The 23,678-nt window shown below is 41.5% G+C and overlaps 1 protein-coding gene across 7 annotated transcripts in view; it reads right to left on the reverse strand.

Moving 5' to 3' along the window:
- Nucleotides 1-445: 445 nt before the first annotated feature.
- LOC134212042 (phospholipid-transporting ATPase VD) overlaps nucleotides 446-23,678 on the reverse strand; it is a 270,366-nt gene continuing 247,133 nt past the window's right edge. For 4 of the 7 annotated variants that reach the window (XM_062689540.1, XM_062689541.1, XM_062689543.1 and 1 more), the window contains 9 exons: nucleotides 16,867-17,047; nucleotides 16,625-16,804; nucleotides 16,410-16,534; nucleotides 13,968-16,008; nucleotides 13,736-13,906; nucleotides 13,476-13,661; nucleotides 13,208-13,408; nucleotides 12,952-13,139; nucleotides 12,160-12,744 (listed from right to left, as the gene is read on the reverse strand). In XM_062689540.1, coding sequence (XP_062545524.1) covers nucleotides 12,429-12,744; nucleotides 12,952-13,139; nucleotides 13,208-13,408; nucleotides 13,476-13,661; nucleotides 13,736-13,906; nucleotides 13,968-16,008; nucleotides 16,410-16,534; nucleotides 16,625-16,804; nucleotides 16,867-17,047 — 3,589 coding nt within the window. In that variant the 3' untranslated portion in view covers nucleotides 12,160-12,428. Of the gene's footprint in view, nucleotides 2,822-12,159; nucleotides 12,745-12,951; nucleotides 13,140-13,207; nucleotides 13,409-13,475; nucleotides 13,662-13,735; nucleotides 13,907-13,967; nucleotides 16,009-16,409; nucleotides 16,535-16,624; nucleotides 16,805-16,866; nucleotides 17,048-23,678 lie in introns of those variants that run through there. The other 3 variants (XR_009979182.1, XM_062689545.1, XM_062689544.1) reach the window with 3 other exon arrangements.

Raw genomic sequence — 23,678 nt, forward strand, 5'->3', positions numbered from 1 at the left:
AACACACATGTTTTCGCTTTTGATGTTTTCTTTATAAAACTTATTTCGCATTCCGCATTACGCATCATACGCATAAAATATAATACTTAAATAACAGTTTTGATTTCGATTGTTACAATTGGTTTTACTGTACATCTAGGCGTGTTTTTTACGCATACTTTATACATAATTTCACTAATGATTTTTTTTCCTCGTCAATTATTACTTACATTGGGTTATCTTTTAGACTACATTTTAGTTGTATTTTCGAACCATACAAAATGAAACAGTTTATTGTTATGGGGTCAATGCTCTGTAGTTTCTACAGAATTTATTGCATTTTTAACGTTTAATTGTCTTAAGATTGTGTATTAGGCAACTGAATGGGGAATGTGGTCCCACCTCACTAAAGCAGTCCAGTAGGTTTGTATGGACGAAAGCACTAATCGATAAGGTGTGTTTTCTCAGCATATTCAGAAGCGGAATCAAAAGATTCCGCATATCGTTAGCTATAGCAATTGTCTATATGGGTTAATTTATTGTCCTTGATAGAGGGCGCCCCCTCATATGTTAGGGTTCCCAAGACTCCCCGCTTCCGCTTTGTGTAAGATCGTCACGTGTTTTCACAGCCACTTTATGTTGTTTGCGTTTGAAAAGCGTCCCACAGTATTTTTTTTATATTCAAGCTATGGGATCATGATCTGGGGCGATAAATGATGGAGAGGCAAATACTAACGTGTGTCTATTCTGAGAAGCAGTTAAGCTTGTCTATCTTCACTAAGCTTATAGCGATGTATTTAAAATGCATGGAATATTATCTGTTTCTCCGTATCAGGCAAAGGCAAATTTGGGGTGAACAATAATTAGAAACAAGCAAATATAACCGAAACGCTTTTGTCGCCCCCATAGCCCCAGGTTCAACAAATGTCAAGTGAGGCGGCGAATTTTAAAAAAGCGTTTATTCGACTAATCAAGTTACTGCGGACGATTTTCTACTATTAAAGTTTTTTTTAGATTATTTACAGATAATGAACATAATTTACATACAATTATACAAGATTAGTTAGCTGTCATGCCGACTGGAATATGTTTTATGAAAGGAAATTCGATTATTGGTACAGTAAGGCCGTGTTCAGATTTTTTTTTAAGCAGATCTGTGGTTTAACTAAATGCACTATATAGCATTCAAGCTCCACGTTGAAGTTAGGTATCATAAATCATGAAGTAACAGATTGATCATTTCTTTATACCAATCACATAATGCAATCATTCCATACGAATTTCAAGCCATCTAAATCCACTGCACTGTCAATACACCCAGTTTTTTTTACACAGGTGGTTTTTAGTCGATTAAGAACTTTAGTGTTAATGAAACTATGAGTTAACCCCATGAAAAAATTTACAAAAATCCAAGAAAATTCAGGTGGTATTTGAAAATCTGTAAAAAAAATCAGGTCAACCGGAGAATTAAAGAATACCAACCGTGTAAAAACATATTATTTGCATCTAATAATCTTCCAAGCGTGTTTGATGACTGTCCAATGATTTTTTTTCCAATATTATAAACAACTTTTGTGCAGGAAAGCGACTTTTCGACGTATTCTATTAGCATTTCTTCAGCTAACTATTGAAAGCTTTTCTATGCCCGCCATTGCATGAGTACCTATCTTGTGTGGCAAGTACAATGAATACACTATGCCCAAGGTGTCGAGAAAGTTTCCAACCCGAAACCATCCTAGACCGGACCGAGAATCAAGCTCGCCGTCTCCGAATTGGCAATCCTACGCTTCTGCTAGCTAGCTTTGCACGTTTGATGAAGATGGTTTGCGTAAATGTAAAAGTATACCGATCATTATCGTTTTTGGAAATTTTGAATATTAAAATATAGAGCACTCCAATCGAACAAAATGTGCGAAACTCTGCTGACTTACTCTCGAAATGGTTGTGATATCTTTGCCGCAAATGGATATCAACGCACATTTGTATACATCATATGCAGTGTTCCGTAAAACTGCGCTTTAAAAACTGGATAAATTGAACTTCTAGATGGTTATGCCACAGTTTAGGAGATTTCAAATAATTACTCTGAATTCCAATTTGAAGCGGGATTTAGGAACGTTCATTAATATCTTTGTGCGTTCTCAACGTATGGTGTGTGGCATTTCAAATAAAGAGAAAATTGTCCAATGCCCCATATAAATAGCTATCGTCTCTAACTGAGTTATTAGTTGTTCATCATAGAAAAATATTGAATTATTCATAATTTATTAGAGAGAGCGTATCTGCTATATATTTCTATTCTATTTTTTCGTATTTGTTTTGAGTTTCAAATAATAAAATGCAACTGAATCAGTTATTAATATAATCACACTAACAATATCAAATGTTAGTGTTATTAATTATTCTCGAGTCATTTCTAGTCGAGGTTAAGACTTTTCCAATGCGATACGCTCATGCAATTCAAATGGGATGTATAGATAATTCACACTTAACTCGAAACGCGTGATTTCATACGATACATAGAACAAGCACTTGGATTCGTCCCCCTGAAAAAAATGTTGCACTAGTGCACGGTGTGCCGTGGATTAGTGCGTCCATTAGTCTTCCAGTCCCAGTCATTCGATTTAGAATCAAACAGGCCGGCTAAGTGGCAGGAATTCTATCGAAATAAATAATATATTATACGTTCTGCGTAAGATGAAACAGTTTTAAAATATGGAGCCTTGAACTATGCGTGATTGTGAAGAGTAATGTAAAAACGAGTGGCTACGTATTATATACACATTCTGTCGTCGATGACGCTTTCGTCACAGTCTTATGCGCAGCCCAGTAATCGGCGGTTCTGCAAAGAAAAAGTAAAATAATTAATAGACGGGTTTATTAAATTGGAAATGCCTACACTGCTAGTCGTATGCAACAATAATAAATTCGAAAATTGATCTTACGAATGGATTAAGCATTAAAGCTGGATCAAGAAAAAGTGATTCAAGCAGCAATTACTACCATCGTTTATTCAACTCAAATAAATTTGTTGATAGTTATACTTAAATAGTATTTACATGCATTCTACATAAACTAGTCGTTACCGATGTATGCATTATCTACTGTATATATTGACAAGAGCAAAACATATCTTAGAATCTACTTACCTCATCTACAATTGCAGGATATTTATGGCTAATCGATCAACAAAACCACCAACAAAGCGTTCTACTAGTCCAGTCAGACGGTATGCTTGTTATATAGTACGTATATGAAGGCCAATATGAAGAAATTAAGCGCAGTAATGGGTTTCCGCACAATCTATTTGGTTTTTTTTAATCATGTTGATGTATTTAAGCACTTCATTTTTTGCTTTGGTTGGACCTCATTGGACAAGATTCTACAGACTTTTGAACAATATTTACTTAGAGTAGGTATGTACATAAATCTTAAAAGCCCCCCCCCCCCCCTAGGATTTAAAAAGTTAGTTAGCAGTGCTATCAATTTTCAAAATATAGCATAATGAATTATTGAAAAAGTTTAAAGATAAAAATTTTATCCTCCATGTTCACCCTATCATAATGAAATGAGTGATAGACAAATGAGCTTGTTTGTCATTTCTGAGAAAGATTCCTGCACATTCCTGTGTGGCTAGAAAACAGTTATTTTCCTGCAACCAACTACGACATCATCGATCAACATAAATGGGACGTCATCCTTAGTCGGAAAAGATCGTCGGCCCCAGGAATGGATCGTATCACATACGAAATACTAAAATCACTGAAACCCTAAGTGACGAAGCTCATTCTAATCGACCTGAACAGCTATTGGAGACGAGGAAGCCTCCCGGACCACCTAAAGGAAATCAGGATCATCGCAGTACCAAAGCCCGGCAAGGATAGCACCACCACAGCATCTGGAAATCGGCCGATATCGATGCTTCCAACCCTGACGAAAACCATCAATAAAGCAGTATTAGATGGATTAAACCAATACATTGACAGCATGGATCTATTACCGAAACGATCCTTCGGTTTTCGCAAAGGACAATCAACGAGCACGTGCACCACTTACATCACCAATCTTATCCAAGCAAACAAAAGAAACGGACTCACCACCATTGGAGTGTTCTTAGACCTGAGCAACGCTTTCAATGCCGTCCGCACGGACAAACTAGAACAAATTATGGGTCAGCGAAGGATACCTCAAGAATACATCCGTTGGATATCCAACTTCCCACGTAATCGAACTGCAACCATTAGGTGCGGAGAAGAGGAGATCAAAAGAACAGTAAGCAACGGTTTACCGCAGGGTGACGTACTCTCACCAACACTCTTCAACATATACACGATCGATCTGCATGATACAGAAGATGAAGAAGTCGTAATAGTGCAATATGCGGATGATTTAACAATCATTGTCGCTGGAAGTAACTTGAATAACGCCAAAACAAAGGCGCAGGCGTGCATAAAAAAATTTGAGGATAAAGCTAGAGAACTGAATCTGGAAATCAACCCGGACAAATCCAAGTTGATTCTCTTCAAAGCGGTCAACGTAGACCTGAAATTACAAATTGGTTCAAAGACAATCGAAACTGTTCTACTATCTACAAAACGCTTATAAGACCGGTAGTTCTCTACGGACACGAGACCTGGACGATGCTCGTAGAGGACCAACGCGCACTGGGAGTTTTTGAAAGGAAAATGTTGCGTACCATCTATGGTGGGGTGCAGATGGCGGACGGTACGTGGAGGAGGCGAATGAACCACGAGTTGCATCAGCTGTTGGGAGAACAATCCATCGTTCACACCGCGAAAATCGGAAGACTGCGGTAGGCCGGGCACGTAGCCAGAATGTCGGACAGTAATCCGGTGAAAATGGTTCTCGACAACGATCCGACGGGAACAAGAAGGCGAGGTGCACAGTGGGCAAGGTGGATCGATCAGGTGGAGGACGACTTGCGGACCCTCCGCAGACTGCGTGGTTGGCGAAGGGCAGCCATGGACCGAGCTGAATGGAGAAGTCTTTTATGTGCAGCACAGGCCACTCTGGCCTTAGTCTGATGATAAATAAATAACAATCGAAACTGTTAATAGCTATAAACACCTAGGAGTATACCTGGACCGCACCAATAGCTTTGGAACCCACATCCGAGAATTTCGTTACAAAATACAGGACCGTCCCAACATGTTGAAAGTACTTTCAAGCAGTGTTGTAAAATGTCATTTGCATTCGTTTGTATAATTTTCCCAGCACGTTTTCAGAAGGTGGCTATCAATTCATGTTGTATGACGAACTTATAGCGGTTAAATGGGCCTACAACTTTGTCTAACGAGACTTTGCTGTAAATATGTAATCTGGGGCGTGGGAGGCAAAATGTCATTCAAATGACATTATGTCAAATGACACGTGACATTTTGGAGAGTTTTCACTCTCCAGCCTTTGATGTTATACTTAGAGCAATGTACCCTTGGACAAAAATATAACCCTACTCAAGCGTTATGAGTACATTCAAAATTATGGAAGAAATTTTGCTTCTAAAGAAAGTTATGAACAAATTAGTCAAATGACATGCAGATGACATTTTACAAGCCTGCTTTCAAGAATAAGACATGGAGGACACCCAGAAACCATGGGATTACTGTATAAGGCTTTAATACGCAGTGCCCTCGAGTATGGCTGCACGGTTTACGGCAACGCCTGTAAATCAAACAGGGAAAAATTGCAGATCATCATCAACCAATGCTGGCGGAAATCTACCGGATGCTCAAGAACCACCCCAAGAAACACTTTGGCAGCACTCGCTGGAGAGAGTCCTTTAGATCAACGTCTTGAACAAGCAACCTGCAAAGAAATAGCCAAACATTTCCAGAGTGCCAGCTGATTGACATACGCGGAGGAAAAAGGAAAACACTTCTTCTCCATCCAGCCACATTTTAACGACACACCCTGGTACAAAAACAAACCATTGAACAACAAAGAAGTTCGATGCATAAATCGTCTGATGGCCGGACATAGCTTTGCTAATAACTGGCTAGCAACAATGAAGATTGTCGAAGATCCAGACTGTGAGGTGTGCCTGACCATAGACACAGCCGATCATGTTATTTTGCACTGCAATAAATACGCTATAACCCGCTCGAAGTACAATTTCGACGGTAGATTCTGGACGCTAATTGACCTCTTCAAAACAAATGATATGAACACTTTCCGAGACGTTGTCAACTTTCTAAACGAAGTGAAAAAGGAGTTATAAACAATCCCACGGGTGCTTGAGTTTGTGCCCAATAACGGACGATGCCCGACTGCGAGACATCAACAAAACACGCAAACATCCTCCACTCACTGGGCATATGGTCTCTGTCACCGGTCCCATCACAACATAGAATGAAGAAGATTCCTGTGTGGCAGTGAAATTGCACTTGGCGTTAATTATGAAGAACTGATGAAGAATATCTTTTGAAAGCGTCAAAAAAGGGCTTGAAAAGAAACAACAATGGAGGGCCACCAAAATAACAATCAAAGCAATCGTGATACATTGCAATCAGTCAAAGACATATTAGTGCTGTCCAATGAGAGCTTGAAGTAGCTCGAAGTTTCTCCCTGTCCTGCTCATGCCCATTTGTTGACAAAAAAAGAACGAATAGGACGACGCAGACCGCATCGTGCTTTCGTGCTGTGCGGTTTTTTCTCTCTTTGTGGAAGGAAGTTTTTAATACCACCCGAAGCTATTTTAATTTCAACGGTGCTTCTTAGCGCTATTTGTACCCACTGATCCCGTTACGATCTTTGCAAGGACCCGTGCCTTCGTTTTACGTTGGACCCGTTTGCGGAAGTAAAATTCCGGCAAGCGGTGGTAATCCTGCAGGGACACCGTTCTGGAAAAAAAAAACCTCTTAGAAGGTCACGTCTCCACGCTCAGCAATGAGCATTAATAAAAACAAGAGAAATGGGGAGTCTCTGAATTCTCCACTTCCTTCAAAGAAACAAGGTTTCAAGACCGTCCTGCCAAAGCGCGAAAAAAAATAGAAGGAAGCTGGAGACTTCAGATATTCCTTCTAACTCTAACGTTAACATTATTTCATCTCCTATCGAACTGAGCAATCAGTTCGATTTGATTAACGACGAATTTGAGAAAATCGAATCTATCTCTAGCCCAGGTGATTCGATTCATGCGAAGAAACAACGGATTCCGCCAAATGTGGTATCTGTTGCCGAGTTTTTCTGGCTTTCGGAATGAAATCTTGAGTAACCTTCAAGGGATCAAGGTTTCACACTTAGCTCATTTTACAGTATTCGGTAAATTTTACCGAAATCTCAACCGCTGAACTGTTCGGTAAATTAATTTACAGATTTTTTGTAATTTTTTCCATTGCTCAACTGTCAAAATCACCGAAAATCAGTAAAATAATTTACAGAACAGTTCAGCGGTTGAGATTTCGGTAAAATTTTACCGAAGTCGGCGATTTATTTTAAGTGTGTTCATTTCAGATTGCTAGGAAGGGTGACTGCCGCGTTTTGCTGGGGTCCTTTGACGATCGCAAACGTCTTCTTCAGTATTTAACTGAGAAGCGCCATAAATTCTTCACATACGACGACAAAACTGAGCGATTGTTCAAAGTCGTCTTGAAAGGTCTCCCCAGTGATGATAAATCACTGGATGAGATTTAAATTGAAATTTCTCAATTACTTGGATTTGCGCCAGTCCAAGTAATTAAGATGAAAAAGAAATCCCACTCTGGTACTTCCCAAAGGGGCATTTCTCAAGAATTTTATTTAGTTCATTTTAACACAAGTGAACTAAATAATATGAAAAGTTGGAAAAGGCCTGTATTATGTCCCATGTCCGTGTTACATGGGAACATTTCCGCAGGCCTGGGGAAATTTCAAAACCCCACTCAGTGCCGTAAGTGCCAAAAGTGGGGTCACGGAACCAAACATTGTCATATGGATGCTAAATGCATGATTTGTGGTGGAACCTCTCACGCCAAGGACGCCTGTCTTGTGAGAAGATTCCAATAAATTTAAGTGCGCAAATTGGGGGGCAATAATGAATCCAATTTCTGGGAATGCCCTTCACGCAAAAAAGTTTTGACAAAACTTTGCGTGCAAAATTGATGACGGGAAATTCCAATCGGATCCCAGATTCGACGGGTAGAAATTTTTCAAACGCTCAAATTTCGAAACCAGTTACCGGTCGAGCAATTCATACCCACCACAATTCACAAACAAATTTTGCCGCTCGTCAACGGGTAGCAAGCACTTCAGTAAATTCCAATTTTTCCAAATTTCTCTTCTCAAAATGAGGTTTATACCCATGTCCCAACGGAAAATAACGGTCATGTTGCCGATTCAGGTAGCATGACTGCTTCCGATTTTGATTTTTTAACTGAACAATTGCATCACATGATTGATGCAATGTTCAAAGCAAATACCATTCCTGAAGCTGTTCAGGTTGGTATAAAGTACACACAAAAAAATGTTATCGGACTCCGTTTTAATGGATCCAATGTGAAAGTTCTAAATTGGAATGCCCGCTCTTGCCATTATAACTGAAACGTATTTAAAACCAGGACTCTCCATTAAGAGAGATCCAAACTATTTTATCTACAGAAATGATCGTCTTGACAGCGCCTTTGGTTGGGTCGCCATCGTCGTTAATGCAACGTACACACACAGTCAAGCAGTTCGACGAACATTGACTCCGCCCCCAAGAAAACGCTTCGGTTGCTGCTTTGTTTGAACGTGTGTGAAGTTGTTTGAACAACCATTTGACAGTTGGCGGCTCGGTTGGAAAAAATTAAAACGGTTTGATTTTGGTTTGAGTTGTCGGGGGTGGAGTCAAGGTTCGCCGAACATGTTTGAGCATTTGTAGTGAAGTTGCACAAACCCCCATATATTTTTTGACGGTTGGTGCTAAAGTTGGCGCTTCGGTCGTTCGTGTGTAATATTGTTGGTCGAATAAATTGATTGTTCGTGCCGCTGTTGGTAAAACTTGATGGATGTTTGAATAAACGGGAGGTGGAGTCAATGTTGGTCAAACTGCTTGACTGTGTGTACGTTCCATAATAGACGTATCAAACATAAATTATTTTCTTCGTTCGAAACCAAAGTTTTTGAAACCTTGGGAATTTCTGTTGAAACAAATTTTGGACAATTTTCCTTCATTGCAGCCTACTTGCCTTTTCAATGCAATGGGCAGCAAAAGAATTTGTTGAAAGCTGATCTTCAAATTCTGACTCGCAACAAATCAAAATTCTTCGTAATTGGTGACTTCAATGCCAAACACCGTTCATGGAATAATGCTCAAAGCAATTCCAACGGCAAAATTTTTTGTTGATATCGACTCCTGGTGGCTTGGTACCACACAAGGAATCCAAAGGAAAGGCTGGTTTGATGTGGAGTGCCAAAGAGCGACATATGAGAAAAACCAGCCGCATGATTGTAGGCGTGTAGTAGCTACACGTCAAAATAGAGAACGATTGAAAGGTCGGCTGAGAAATATTCCACCGGCATAAGAAACGGGCGTACGACGAAAGAGCACTCACGGCAGCAGGAGGAAGCTTTGCCAGGAATGACGCCCGTAAGCTCTACAAAACGATCAACAACAGGCGTAAGAAACGCGCATCGGTACCAGACATGATCAATGACAGCTCCGGAGATCTGTTGACCGGCCGAGCAGGGGTAGCTGTTAGGTGGACGGAGCACTTTAAGTTACTGTTGTATGGGCAATAACATCAAGTGATTGAAATGATTTTGGAAGAAATGCCTTCGAGCTGGCTTGATAGGCTTTTTAGTGGAATGTCTTCACTTGTCATAAGACGAGTTAATACAATCCCATTGAATTCCACCACTTAATTGTATCTTGACAGACACGTATTTCGACCTCAACAGTAAGGCCGTCTTCAGTGTCTCGTACTTGACTCGACTTGATGATCATGTGAAGTGCAGTTGCTGATGAAGAATATGTATAGCCGCCAGACATTCTAAATACTCACGCTCCTCTAATGTGGACGTGTACTATACACATGTGGAAGTATTGGCTTGAGAAATGGATTGCGAGTTATTTGACTATTCGTTCAATTTGGGAATCTCGAGCTCGTTCAGTAGCCGCTAGGGTGCGAAGGCCGACGGAGGTCCTTCGTAGCTTAGTTGGTTAAAGCACCAGTCTAGCGTACTGTAGGATCATGGGTTCGCGTCCCTTCGAAGGGAAAGTGGTTACCTCCAATACATTTTCCAAATCAATATCTTCCACATAACGTACATATTCACATATGAGTTTTCATAACATTGTAAATTAACGTCCAAGTCGGGTAGTTTAATCCCCGAAAATAGGCAATTAACTTTGATTGAACCGAAATTTTAGCTGTTATGCCCTTTTCAAATGTTGGTGTAGAGTTGATGATTTGCGCATATAGCATGGGATCAGCTTTGACCATCTTTGCTGATATGCCATCGTCCCCGGGAGCCGTGTTGGATTTCATGCTTCGGATGGAAACTTCAGTTTCCTGAAGAGATGAGCCTTCGGAGCTGACGCGAGTAATGCACCACACCCTTGGCGACTCATACTGAGATGTCGATGATTAGGCGGGCGGCAAAACTTGAAGAAGTTGCTGAAAGTGGTCGAACCAACGTTTAAGCGGATCAGTTGGGCCGATGAATAACGGACCTGTCTTTCATTGGCATCCTCAAATTCATCCTTGCTCCATTCAGGCGTAGAGGTAGAGAGGAGGCAAATATCGGCGGTTGTGGTTGCTTTCTCCCTTTTGTCGGCCAGGAAGTCAACCTACGTTCGCTTGTTCCGACTGCAGCAGCATTGAACTTCCTTCTCTAGAGCCGAATACCGTTAACGGGCCTCGTGTTTGACTTCCCTGGTTCTTGCTTGCTCTATCGAGGCATTTGCTTCAATACGCTCCTCAATATTCCGCCAGATTGCATCAGTAATCCACTCTTTTCGCTTTATTTCGATAAATTCTTTCCACTGCTCTTCTACGCTGTCACCTTCCAGTACATCAACTGCACGAGTTCCAAGTTCTTCAACAAACGACAGCTTAACAGCTGGATCTTCTATTCGGCGTGTGTTGAGTCGCCGTTCGAGTTTCTCCCCTCACCGCTGAAAGCGAGCAATGCTGGATGATCAAACACGATATTAGCGCTGTGTTTATGATGGCTGATGCATATGTGCTCAATTTGATGTTCAGTATGTTCATCACGAGAAACATACGATCCTCCATGCGTTATTGCCTCAGAATTCTGCAAATACCGTTTTCGCTCATTTGTCCAAGACCATTTGGGATAAGGCCGTTTGGCATAATGTCATTAGGCATAACGAGTTGAATAGCCAGGGGCTATTTGGCATAAAAACCATTTGGTAAAACGACCGTTTGGCATAATAAAGAAAAATAGTCATAATGGTTTTAGGGCCATTTGACATAACATCCACTAGCAACCATTTGGTATAATGACAAGTTAGCATAAAAATTTAAAGATTTATGAAAACTGTAGGCAGAAGCGTGCTTTACAAGAGTCATATGTCTTATTGCCTTATTCTGGGCATATGTGTGTTTTTATGGATTAATTTACTGTTTCGCCTAATTCCGGGTAAATTCGTGAATTTATGAAGAAATGATGTAGGGCAATTTGCCAAATGTTGAACGGCTAATGTCTTCGCCTATTGTTGAACGCCTGTACATCTTTATGCCAAATGGCCTTTAGACATTTAAGTCGTTATACCAAACAACCTTATGACAAATGGCATTATGCCATATGGGCTTCCCCTAGCAAAGAGATATTCCTGTCGCCGATTTGAGTTCAAAATTTTCTAATCTGTACGATGAAAAACAAAGTGTGAAGTGAGCTATTGACAAATCGGATAAGTCGGCAACATCCTTTATGAGCTTCGGTTAGCGACGTCAATCTTATAGACGCATGTGCTAGGGAGTGTGGGTTTGATTCGCGCCCGGAAAGGAGGAAAATTTGCGTGAACGAACATTTTTCCGCTGGTCTACTGAGTGTTATGTGTCCTGTCCGTTGTTTCATGCTCTAAGTGTTCAGTCTGTACGACCTCTGGTCGAAGACGGTGTTCCTGTCTTTTTCTTTAAATTTCTACGAAAGTTTTTATTTCCCTTTCAAAGTTTTTGTTTTCTTCTTGAATATTTTGAAATTACTTACCATACAAAAAAATGACATAACAAAAAGATTCAAAAAATGTTTTTACTGATCGGTTCAAAAGTGCATTATATTACATTGGTGATCTTTGTGTCTACCAGAAAAACTGTGTATAAAACATTGTACGAAAAAACTGTGCATTTCCTTCGAAAAATAAAATCAAAGCCAGAACCTATATGAATACCATTCCAAGACAAAATAGCACACCAACAAAAGTAAAAGAATCTAGCGTAACATTACCATAGTGGTTCGTCTAGCTTTTTTTTCGAGGGGCGCATAAACTCTATCGCTAGGCCTGGCTAGTAACCGAATCGCTCCTGAGGATTGTTTCGCTCCAGGATGCCAACTGCGGCGTTTAGTTTCTTGCGTGCCTTCAGTGTGCTTCCCTTGGAGCCCGGATTGTTCTTGCCAGACGACGAAGACGTCGTCTTGGTAGTGGTCATGGTGGTCGTGGTAGTTGTTGTCGTTAAATACCTGAATATAGACGAGGCCGATGTGGACCGGGACCAGGTTACCAGTAGATTCTCACCTCTCCGTTTCTCCTCTTTGTACTGCAGAGTGACGCGAACGCCCTCACTCGGCCAAACGGTGTTTTCCACCACGCGGTAGATTAAACTGTTGGACAGAAAATTGCTTGGTTAGAATTGATGTTCAGAAGTTCTGAATAAGGATAATATCAAACTAGTAGTCTGCATTGAAGAACGTGAACAGTTGGTGGTTCAAGTTCATTTCATATTTGATATTTATCACAGCAGATACCTACAAAAACATTGAAATTTCCCGGATTTGACACGGGCATTTATCTTCGTATAACAAACTTACCGAGGCAACAAGGCGAGCACTGCCGTCAAGACAGTGATCAGATAATACTGTACTGAACTCATGCTCATGTGGATCACCCAGTAGTTGGAAGGCAGTCCGAAGCAATTCACACATACTGTATTGTACGCGAAGGCAAACAGGTAGAACGAACCTATACTAATTACGATTGATAATACGTGAAGGATTGTCTGCAAAGGAAACACAATGAAATTAGTTTGAAATCTGTATTAATCGTTGCAATTTAACCGACACCAACCCATGATTTGATTTCTATGGCACAATGGAGCAGCATCGTGAACAGGCACGCCGAGGTGATAGTAGTTCCAAAAACCCACACGTCCACGTCCGATTCCCAGAAAGCGGCCTTGGCGACAAAGAATATAACCAAGCTTTGATAGAGCGCATCGAGCATGACGATCCAAAAAGTGAACGGTTTGTAACCTTTCCCGAGTCGGCCCTATAAGAGTTGAAAACGTCCGTTACCTTAATGTAATAAAGTTCAACAACGTTGTTTTTATACTCACGTGTCGATACAGACGCGGATAGTTGAGCAGTAAGTCGTCGATTATCTTTTTGTCGTAGACACCAATGGCAAGAGGCGGCAGGGCAGTGAAGATTAGGTTGTAGATCATCAGGTACATTTCGTCAATCATGACGGCACCGGAAAAACCACAATACAGTTGGTACCAGAAGAGTAGGAACACAAATGCCTGGGAAATTAAGGAGAGATGAAACAAAGTTGATTCAAAGCTGGAAAGAAATGTTAAATATTGTTCTCACATACCGCATTTTTGTAGAAGAAATAAGTTATCATCCGCGCCAAACGATCGTAGTTCCAATGGCCGTGAACCAGCAACAGCTTCTCCAAAATTCTGAACTTTGCGATCGTGAAATCCGACGCCATCACAGCTTGCATACCTTCCTGTCCGCAGATTCCAACTCCAACATCCGCCATCTGTTGAATAAACAATTGTTAGTACTCATCTCCACCCGAGATCACGTTCAACGCCACTAACCTGAATCATGGACACATCATTCGCTCCGTCACCGATCGCCAGCGTGCTCATTCGGAGTTCCTCCTTCACCACCTTTACAAGGAACGCTTTCTGAAGTGGTGTTGCCCGACAGCACAGCACCGATGAGCAGTACTTTGTCAACTGTAGGAATGGTTTCGTCAGATTCGACCGCAGATCTAGAATGAAGGTCAACGTTTTGCCATCCACGACCAACGCCCGTCCCTTATCACGATCGCTCCGGATCGAGAAGTCCATATCGTTGAGCTGTTTTTCAACCTCATTCAAGTAAAAATTGATGCAAGCCTCGGCCGAGTCACGCGATCGCGCCGTTAGCCGAAGAATGTCCATTTGAGGATTAAATAATCGCGCAGAGTAAGCCACGTTGATCGCCGTCTCCGTTTTATCCCCCGTAAGTACCCATATCATAATGCCAGATTGTAGGAGGGACGAAATGGCCTCCGGGACACCTTCCTGTAGCCGATCTTCGATGCCCGTAGTTCCCAGCAGCGTAAAGTTTCTCTCCAGCAATCCGAAAGACTCCCTTATCTTTTTCTCACGGTTATCCATACTCAGTTCACACTCCTGGTGTTGAGTGTACCACTCAGAAAAGTCTGTCGCATCTAGTTTCCGTTTTGCCATTACTAAAACACGTAGACCCTGCCGAGCGTACAGATTCAGCTGATGTTGAGTCTGTTCTCGCAGTCGATACTCCTCCGATCCGGGAGCACACGGAGCAAGACTAGAAATGATAGAGCTATCGGCACCTTTTGTATAGAGAACTACCTCTTGAGTTCCGGTTTTTCGGACAACCACCGACATACATTTACGATTAGAGTCGAAGGGTAAAATTTTAAGAACTTCGTATTCCACGACACCTTCGCCGGGAACATTCACTAAAACGTGATTAGGACTTCGATTGATAAGACAGCAATCGTAACTGTAGGCCGCATTAACTAGTGCCAATTCGTCGGGGCTTTCAGCCTCGAAGATTGGCCTTCGATCGCTTGGTGTTGAGCCCTGGGAGAGGGACTTGGGGAACTTAATGCTATTCATATTAAATTTATTCTTATTGTTAGATTTGAAAGGACCTTTCGGTAGCTTGGCTACTAGGGATTTTACTCGCGCCGTTGGCGTGATTGCTTTTAGCTTCATCGGAGGGCTTTCCGACATGGGGGAAGTTTCTGCTGAGCTGCTGATGGGCGACAGCGATGGCACATGGGTTTGCTTCAACGGCAGTGACGTGGGGACGTTTGGCGGTGGCGACGGGGTGATAGATCGCGATTCAGTCAACCGCGCGTACCTATCACTAGGGGGATCAGTACCGTTTGCTATTGCATCTGTTATCACTGATCGGACCAGCGTTACACTCGTATCACTATCGTTGAGTTCGATCACACCACTGGCGTTCATGTGATCCTTGTGCGGAGTGGCGCTCACTACTACCGTATTGCAGATGGCCAGCACGATGAAGAACTCCTGAATCTGCTGCGCACTACCGCTGAGCCGGTGGGACTCAGTAGTCTGGTTTAAATTCTCTACTAAGCTAATATTTGGCTGAAGGTTCGGTACGGGACCTCCGATTTTGGTCAGTTCTTTTTCTTCCTCCGTTTCGGGATGATTGTAGTCTACCCCTACGATGGTGCATCGACGAAAAATCATACGATTTTCCGTGAGTGTGCCTGTCTTATCCGAAAATATATACTGGATCTGTCCCAGCTCTTCGGTGATGTTCATCGCTCGGCACTCGGTCCGCTTGTTCGTCTGCGGATCGTACAGATCTATGCAGTTGTGGATGTGATAAACCTGCATAATTTTGCACAGCTCTATCGTCACGTACAGTGACAGTGGTATCATGATCTGAAGAATTATAACAAAAGTCCAAAACGCCAACAAGCCCTCGTAATCCGGATTGATCTCGAAGGGAAGATATGGGATGCGATATGTTTCGTTATTGTTCCCACTGGATGCCACAAATGAAGAGAGCCACATCTTGCAGCCGATGGCACCAATGACGCACAGAATGATAAGAATGATCACGCACCTTTAGAGGGGAAAGACAAACAAATACATGTTGCTATTACATATAAACAAACATCGGTAGCTACAAATATAAAAAAAATCGTACTTTTTGCCAAAAATATTAATGAAAAGAAGGCATAGTTATTTGGCATAGCATAAAAAAAGTTTTAGATTGTAAATCAATAGTTAATTGATTGTTTTCAATAGTTTAACAACTCATAATTGATTATATTTGCAGTCCAATGGAACCATAAAATATATCAAATATTGCTTTTTGTTGTTGAAACAATTCGATGAAAGTTAGAAGGTGCAAAATTTGATGGTGCTCACCCTGCTCCACAGACACCATGGGCGGGAGAGAGTTAAGAGCTACGTTGATATTAATAAAGTTAAATACATACCACAACTTACGACAGTACTTACCAGATGACATCGATATTCATCTGTTGCTCGATTTGTGACCTCTTGTATCGTGGGCCACTATTGTTAAGCATGGCCTTCGTTTCGTGCCCGGCATACACCACAATTCCTTCGGCATAGTCAGTGTTCTGCAATAAAATCAATCGAGTGCAATCAACCAATCAATCAATTCATAATTCAATCATCAACAAAATGTATTATTCCTAATATGTACGAACCTTCAGTCGGCTCTCTCTTAGCAGCAGACTTTCGGTGGACACCGGCACCCGTTCACCCGATGGGTGTATCACAGCTCCATGAAACCGGTAAATTTTCGTCGACGGGGCATCCACTTCGACACGGCTGGTGAATTTGCTGGCCGTGAAAATGTGTTGTTTTTCGGCGAAACCTCGTATCACCTGCGCAAAGTTTGATCGAAAATTTACAAATGAGGCTACCTCCAGTTCCTAAACCACCTTACCTGTCGCCTCTTGAGGTTCGTTTCGCCGTCCAGATCGCAAGTGTCGATGTAGCAGACACCGTGCGGATCGCTCGATTTGAGCAGCAGAATGTCCGCCGGGACGGTCTCGTTGTTGGACAGATGCACCAGGTCGCCCACGCGTACATCTTGCCATAGCACTTTCTTGTAGCGTTCCGATTCCCTGTGAAGTGAAAACGTGACCGAAGAAAGGAAACAGAAGCAATCAGGCGGTGGCATTAATATTTGAGTAAAAGTTCAGTTGGTCATATGATAAATTATTCAATTCGCGCGCTTTCCGTTCGGTCGGCTTTAGTTGCGTGGACGGCTGCATGGGAAGGATGGATGGGTACGTTGGCTTGATAGTAGGTGTAGAATGAATGAATGTTGTTCGGACTTCGGAGTATTGTGCATATATGTATCAATTAGCAAATAACACTAATTCCATCAATCATTTAATTGCAATGGGGAATGATGATGGATTTAATGAAATAGTTGACCTAGAAAGATGATGCCAATGATAGGGTTCTAGGGTTTAAATCAACGGGTAGAAAAAAACACAACAGATTGGTTTAATTCTCTGTTGAGCTTCAAAATTAAGCATGATATATGCAATGATATTTATAGAAATATTTTTTTTAAATTTTGTAATCCTCAACAAAAATTACTTTTAATATAAGCAATTTTCTATGAATTCGAAGGTCGATTTTATTTGGTATGTTTGCCTTTTTCGTATACTACGTAAAGGCAACAGGATCACTCCAAAGCCGAACTTTTAGATAGAAGGCTCGGAGACCCATAGTGTTTTATACCAATCGACACAGCTCGACAAATTGAGGTGGTGTCTGTATGTGTGTGTGTACAAAAAATGTAAGAAACAGTTTTTAAAACTTAGCACTATCTGATTTGCTTGCAACTGGTTGCATTCGACGCAGAATGTGGTCTAGCTTTTTGCTTTTGAAATTTGGCCAGGTTATAATACACGATAAATGTGGATTTGGTATTTGGTTTTGAGATTGTGGCAATATGTAAATTTTTCTGGGTTTCTATGTGATATTTTGCATCAAATATTTGAAAACCTTTGTTCCATCCGCGAATACATTTTAAAATTGAATTAAGTTTTATCTCTGAATAACAAACAGTTCGAATTTATTTTTTGATTAAAGCCAAATTAAAATAGTGAATAGCCAAATTTACTAGTTACATTTCTACGTACCTTTAAAATTATGCTACACTAGCAGACCCGACGAACTTTGTTTCGCCTAAAATTGATTTATTCTCTGATTAGTTCTTGAGTTATGCAGAAATTTCTGTTTCATTTGAATGGGATTTGTCTGTTGTATTTGTATTTCCAAAGGAGGGAGGGGTCTCAAACCATCTTAAGAACCTTCCCCGGCCCCAAAAACTTCTGCATATCAATTTTCATGCCGATCGGTTCAGTAGTTTCGGAGTCTATAAGGTTCAGACAGACAGAAATTCATTTTTATGTATATAGATTTTCGGCTGAAATTGAATTTCCAGCAAAAAAAAACTTAAGTAGTATTACCGTGACTGTCCCTAATTGTGCGCAGCTCCTAATTGTGCGCACATTAATATTTTGTTTTTATTTTGTTCATGTTTATCACAAATATCGCAGCATTGTAATTTTTCTTCTTATAATTATTGAATAACATATCCGAATTCATTATAATATCAATAATATGTGGTTTTAAATGCGTAAAATAAACAAAAAACTTGATCGACAACGCTGAACGTTTTCTTCAAATTTTAAGTGGAACTAGACAAAACAATTGCAATGTTCACCATAATCAGTAAGATACATTCGTTTTTGTCGTACTCACATCAAAAAATAACACGGGTATGTATTATTTTGTGTGGAAATGTCAATTTTCTAATGCGCACAATTAAGCACCGTGATTTTTGTTTATGTTCCTAATTATGCGCAGACTTCCAAAATGAATCGCGATCGCAAGAACATGAAGTACAATCGAAATCAAAGTGTGCTGGCTGTGAATCTTGTCAGGAGAGGATGTACAGCGATGTACAGAATCCCGGAGAGTACTCTTTGAAAAACGCTAGCCCGGGGCACTACTGAATTGAAACATCCAAGACGACCAGCCGTCTTGACTAAGCACGAGAAAGAGCGAATTATCGATTGAATAATTAAGACGGCTAGAACAGGCTTTCCAGTGGACTCCCAACGTCTGAAAACGTCAGTAGCCTTTTTTCTTAAATCCACTGGAAGATCCAAGATCGACTACAGCCGGAAATCGTCGTGCATAACGCACCGAAAGTTATCTCAAGCAACCAAAAGCGTCTACCGAAGAACAAGTTTTGAACAAGTTTTTTTCAAAACCGTCGGTATCAGTTCCATCAACCAAATCGGTGAAGAAATATCGCACACGTGTACCTGCCGTGGTCACTAGTGAAGCATTTCGGAAGTACTTCCATGAGTTGGAGCAAGATAAAATTAATGTGGAGCAAGAAAAGTTGAAGACAAAAGCTGACCGCGAACAGAAGAAAGCCGTTCGCGAAAAGAATAAGAAGATGATACAGAAAGAGCCCTTTAAAAAGAAAGTCAAAACTACAGAAATAACGACATTCACTTGTGTCGTTGATCAAATGAAATAAACAATATATTTTGATATTTTGCAACTGCGCATAGCAAAAATGCGCACAATTAGGCACCAAACATCGGTTCAAAAAATGCGATTTGATTTTGATGAATTTTTCAATTGCAACATTTTTTTTTATTATAATAAACATGAATTGAACATTCTAGTGAATAAGATGTGTAAATCACAGTTTAATTTATCTGATATGACGATTTAATTTTGAAAACGGCTTAACTGCGCACAATATGGTACACTCACGGTACAAGAAATGCTAAAGTCTGAAGCGGTACCTTTAATCATTAAAGGTGGAGAACCGCTTTTTTATATTGATCTGAAAAACATGTTTTGGATTTTTTACTTGTTCCTGCCAGAAATGGTATGTATATCAAGAAAAAAAAGGTATGGATTTTGTACGACTCATATCACAGAACCAACAGCAGGGCTACCAGAAGCCAATAATTTAAATTTCAATTTATGAGAAATATGTTGAATGATTCATAACCAGCGTACGTTTTTTGTGGTTTAGATTCAGTTTATTGTCAGATTGATATTAGTATTTTACAAAATTTCGTTTTGGAAGCAATTCAAAAATCGATTTTTAAGTGAAAAACTAAAGCAACAACATCGATTCTATTGTTACAGCTATTAACAAAGCGGATGTAGTTAATAAAATATTTTAGTATTTTCACACGTGTATTTTTCCGTATAGGTGCGGTAAGACGCGCGGCTACAAAGCAAGACCATGCTGAGGGTGGCTGGGTTCGATTCCCGGTGCCGGTCTAGGCAATTTTCGGATTGGAAATTGTCTCGACTTCCTTGGGCATAAAAGTATCATCGTGTTAGCTTCATGATATACGAATGCAGAAATGGTAAGCTGGCTTAGAAGCCTCGCAGTTAATAACTGTCCTCGTGTGGGGATGTAATGCCAATAAGAAGAATAAGAAGAAGATATGAAAGATCGTATCGTATCTCTGGAAGAACAGGTTTCATGAGATTTTCAAATGAGATCCATCTCCATCCGTCCATGACTTCCGTGAGCTTCTGCTGGAGAACCGTCCAAGCCGGTCCGACACGAGCACAGGAAGAACATTTGTGTTGGAGAGTTTCCGTTGCTTGTATGCCGCAGTGTTGGCAGTTTTCGTCCTCTACTCGTTGCATTACGTGCAGTAATCTTCGGTACTCGATTTTACCATTTACCAGCTCCTTCCTTGCAATGTTACGCCACGCGCGTGGCCAGTCAACTTCTGGACTGTTTCGTTCCCCCTTTGGTAACTCCATTGGTGGACAAAGTGCTGGTGGATTTGATCGGCGGAGAGGTTTTGTCGGATTTGGATTGGAATTTGGGAAATGTTTAAAAGAATTGATTTTATGTCGGGATTATCTATGGTAATTACATGGCGGGGATTTGCGTGGAGTAGGAAGGATTTATAATAGGGAATAGAATCGTTCTCCTTGATGTGCCTCTTGGTGGCCAAACTGCGACTTTTCGGCACTTATCATTTCATTATCATTTAGTATTCAGCCAACAACTCATTGCAAAGGCGAAATTCCGAAAAGTGTTGTATGACGGACTTCTAGCGATATTTTCCCTCTACAACTACAACTCTAAGGGTACATTGCTCTATGTCTAATATTTGCAGCATGAAACGCTGGTATTACTTTGTATACTAAATGATAATAAGTGTTATTATCATTTAGCATATTAATATCGCCAACGGGGAGATCATAGAGACGCTGGTGCGCATCGTAAAATTCGTTGAAAACGGCACGAGATTTCTACTTGAAAAACGATTTTATCTTTGGCTTAGCGTACGACAGCCACCATTTCATCAACGACCCGTAATTTCTACGCTGCCGAGTCCAATATTGCCACTTATAATGGAACTCGGCAACGTTTTCTTCTGTTAGAAGATGGGTCCGTAGGGCCGCGCCCAGGATCATGTCCCAGTGGGAAAAGACAGAGTCTTACCGTCAACGCCTTGTGGTCGGTAAAGCAACAGAAGTGCGTGTATGCAGACTGCAGGTTATTTTGTAGACTAGCGCTAACGTAAATACTGTCAAATCGGGATTGTGCGTTTCGATTGACGTACGTGAATCCGGGGTCACGCGGGCACAGCTTTTCCCACGCATCATGCAACTGCAGTTGTTGGATGGCTGTTTTAAGGGACGGGCTTATGTTTGGGCTGGATGAGTCCGCAGTTGAAGCCACCAGCTAGGATGACGTTTGCGGTGGAGTGACGGAGGTAGTAGGTCAGCGTGCCGTTGAAAAAAGCTTCTCTTGCTGCTCGCTGCGCAATGCCGGAGGGAGCGTAGACATTGCAGATGGTTGTGTCTTGCACTCTCAGTGCGATCAGCCGACTGTCCACACTCTTCTCGACGTGAGTAACCTGGATGTGTTTCTTCACTGCAACAGCTGTGCCTCTTCTCGTGTGGTTTACATTCGCAAAAACGACATAGCTGTTCGTTCTCTACTTCTTGCAGATACACGATATCGAGACTTTGGCTACTGATGAAGGTTCGGAATGCGTTCAGTTTCGTATAGTTCGTGATAGTTCCGATGTTTATCGACGCGAGGTTGTAGGACAGGACGTGAGAGCCATTTATGGATTTTCGTTCTAGTCCCGCTCGTCGTCTCCGTCGTCATATCGTTGTTTCTTACCCGGCGGACGGCCTCGGCTTCGGCTACTTCTAGTCGATATACACCCAACCCATTTTTTTTACACGGTTGGTATTCATTAATTTCCCGGTTAACCTGATTTTTCACAGCTTTTCGAATACCACATGAATTTTCTTTGATTTTTCGTGAATTTTTTCATGGGGTTTACTCATAGTTTCATTAACGCTTAACGACCCGTGTAAAGAAAGAACTGGGTGTAGACGATTCGTCCGTATCGTTGCCGGCGGTTCGACTTTGCGATCACATCGAATTTGCAGGGTTTTTAAAAATGTCAACCAAAGCCACTTCAGCGCTCTGTAGTTGTGTGCGTGGCGATGAACTGCGCGCACTTGGTTTTTGCAACTGGCTGGGAGACACCGTTTGTGTGATGCTCACGATCTGTTGGCTTGTTGTTTGATTTAGTGAGCCACGCGATTCGGTCTGATACGTCGGCTGTGGCAGCTTGGGGAAAGTATCTAGCGATGTTGGTGGTGGAGCGACAGAGCGCTGACCGACCGGTTTGGGGTTCGGGGATTTCACACCGTTTGTCTTATTCGGTGGTGTCGTGGCGTAGTTTGCTTCGCTACGTTTGCGTAGCTCTTCTGCACCAGCAGCTTCTTGTTCTGCACACAAGAAATGCCAGTTTGAGTCTGCTCTTTGCAGTGTTTGCAGGAAGAAATCTGTTCCTTGTAGTGGATATACGCTTGCTGACTATCGATCGTGACCCACGAATCGATGTTGCGTTTGATCAGCATACGAGCCGACCAGATCCCGAGCGGAATTCCGCAAAACTCGAATCAATCACCCCACGTCAATTCGCGCAGCGAGATCGCTTCCCCGAACGCACTGAGGAACTCGACGATCTTCTCTTCGGAAACGTTTTTCGGCAAATCGTGCACCTTTACTACAACACTTGCATCTTCCTGGTTATTCGCAACTTGTGCTTCTTCCCCGCAATATCCACTTCATGTTTTTCGTCGTGTTCGTCCACGATTTTTTGTGCGAGCGTCAGATCATTGACCTTGACGAACGCACATTGTTCACCGCGGTGGCACTGGAGTATCACAACATCTTCTTTCTTCAACCAAAGAACTGTGCGGCAAAAGCCATGCACTTTTTCGAAAGACGACTTCACCGGGAGGCGCAAGTAGTCTATACGAAAAATGTTTTCGCGCCTCATCGCGACGTAGCTACGTAGGTTTTCTTTTAACCTGCGCCTAATGGGGAAGCGTCATTAACAGTATAATGAAAAAATAAATTCCCCCATACTAATTTGCATGCAAACTTGAAACGGCTTGAGCTAAATCAGTTTTAATCCAAATGAGCTAAAATTTTCGGAGGACACTTAGAACATGATAGAGAATCAGATGAGCGCTGTAGAGCAAAATCAATATTTTGAGCCACCCTAGTGCGCATCTTACCTGCACGGCTGCTCGATGACGACTGACAAATTGTTCTTCTCGGAGGCATTCCCCCAACGTACCCGGATAAATGGCAACCGAAAAATGCAACGAGCAATTGGATTCACGATATGGACAAATGAA

This window comes from Armigeres subalbatus, chromosome 2 (genome assembly GCF_024139115.2).
Source record: "Armigeres subalbatus isolate Guangzhou_Male chromosome 2, GZ_Asu_2, whole genome shotgun sequence".
Taxonomy (NCBI): Eukaryota; Metazoa; Arthropoda; class Insecta; order Diptera; family Culicidae; genus Armigeres; species Armigeres subalbatus.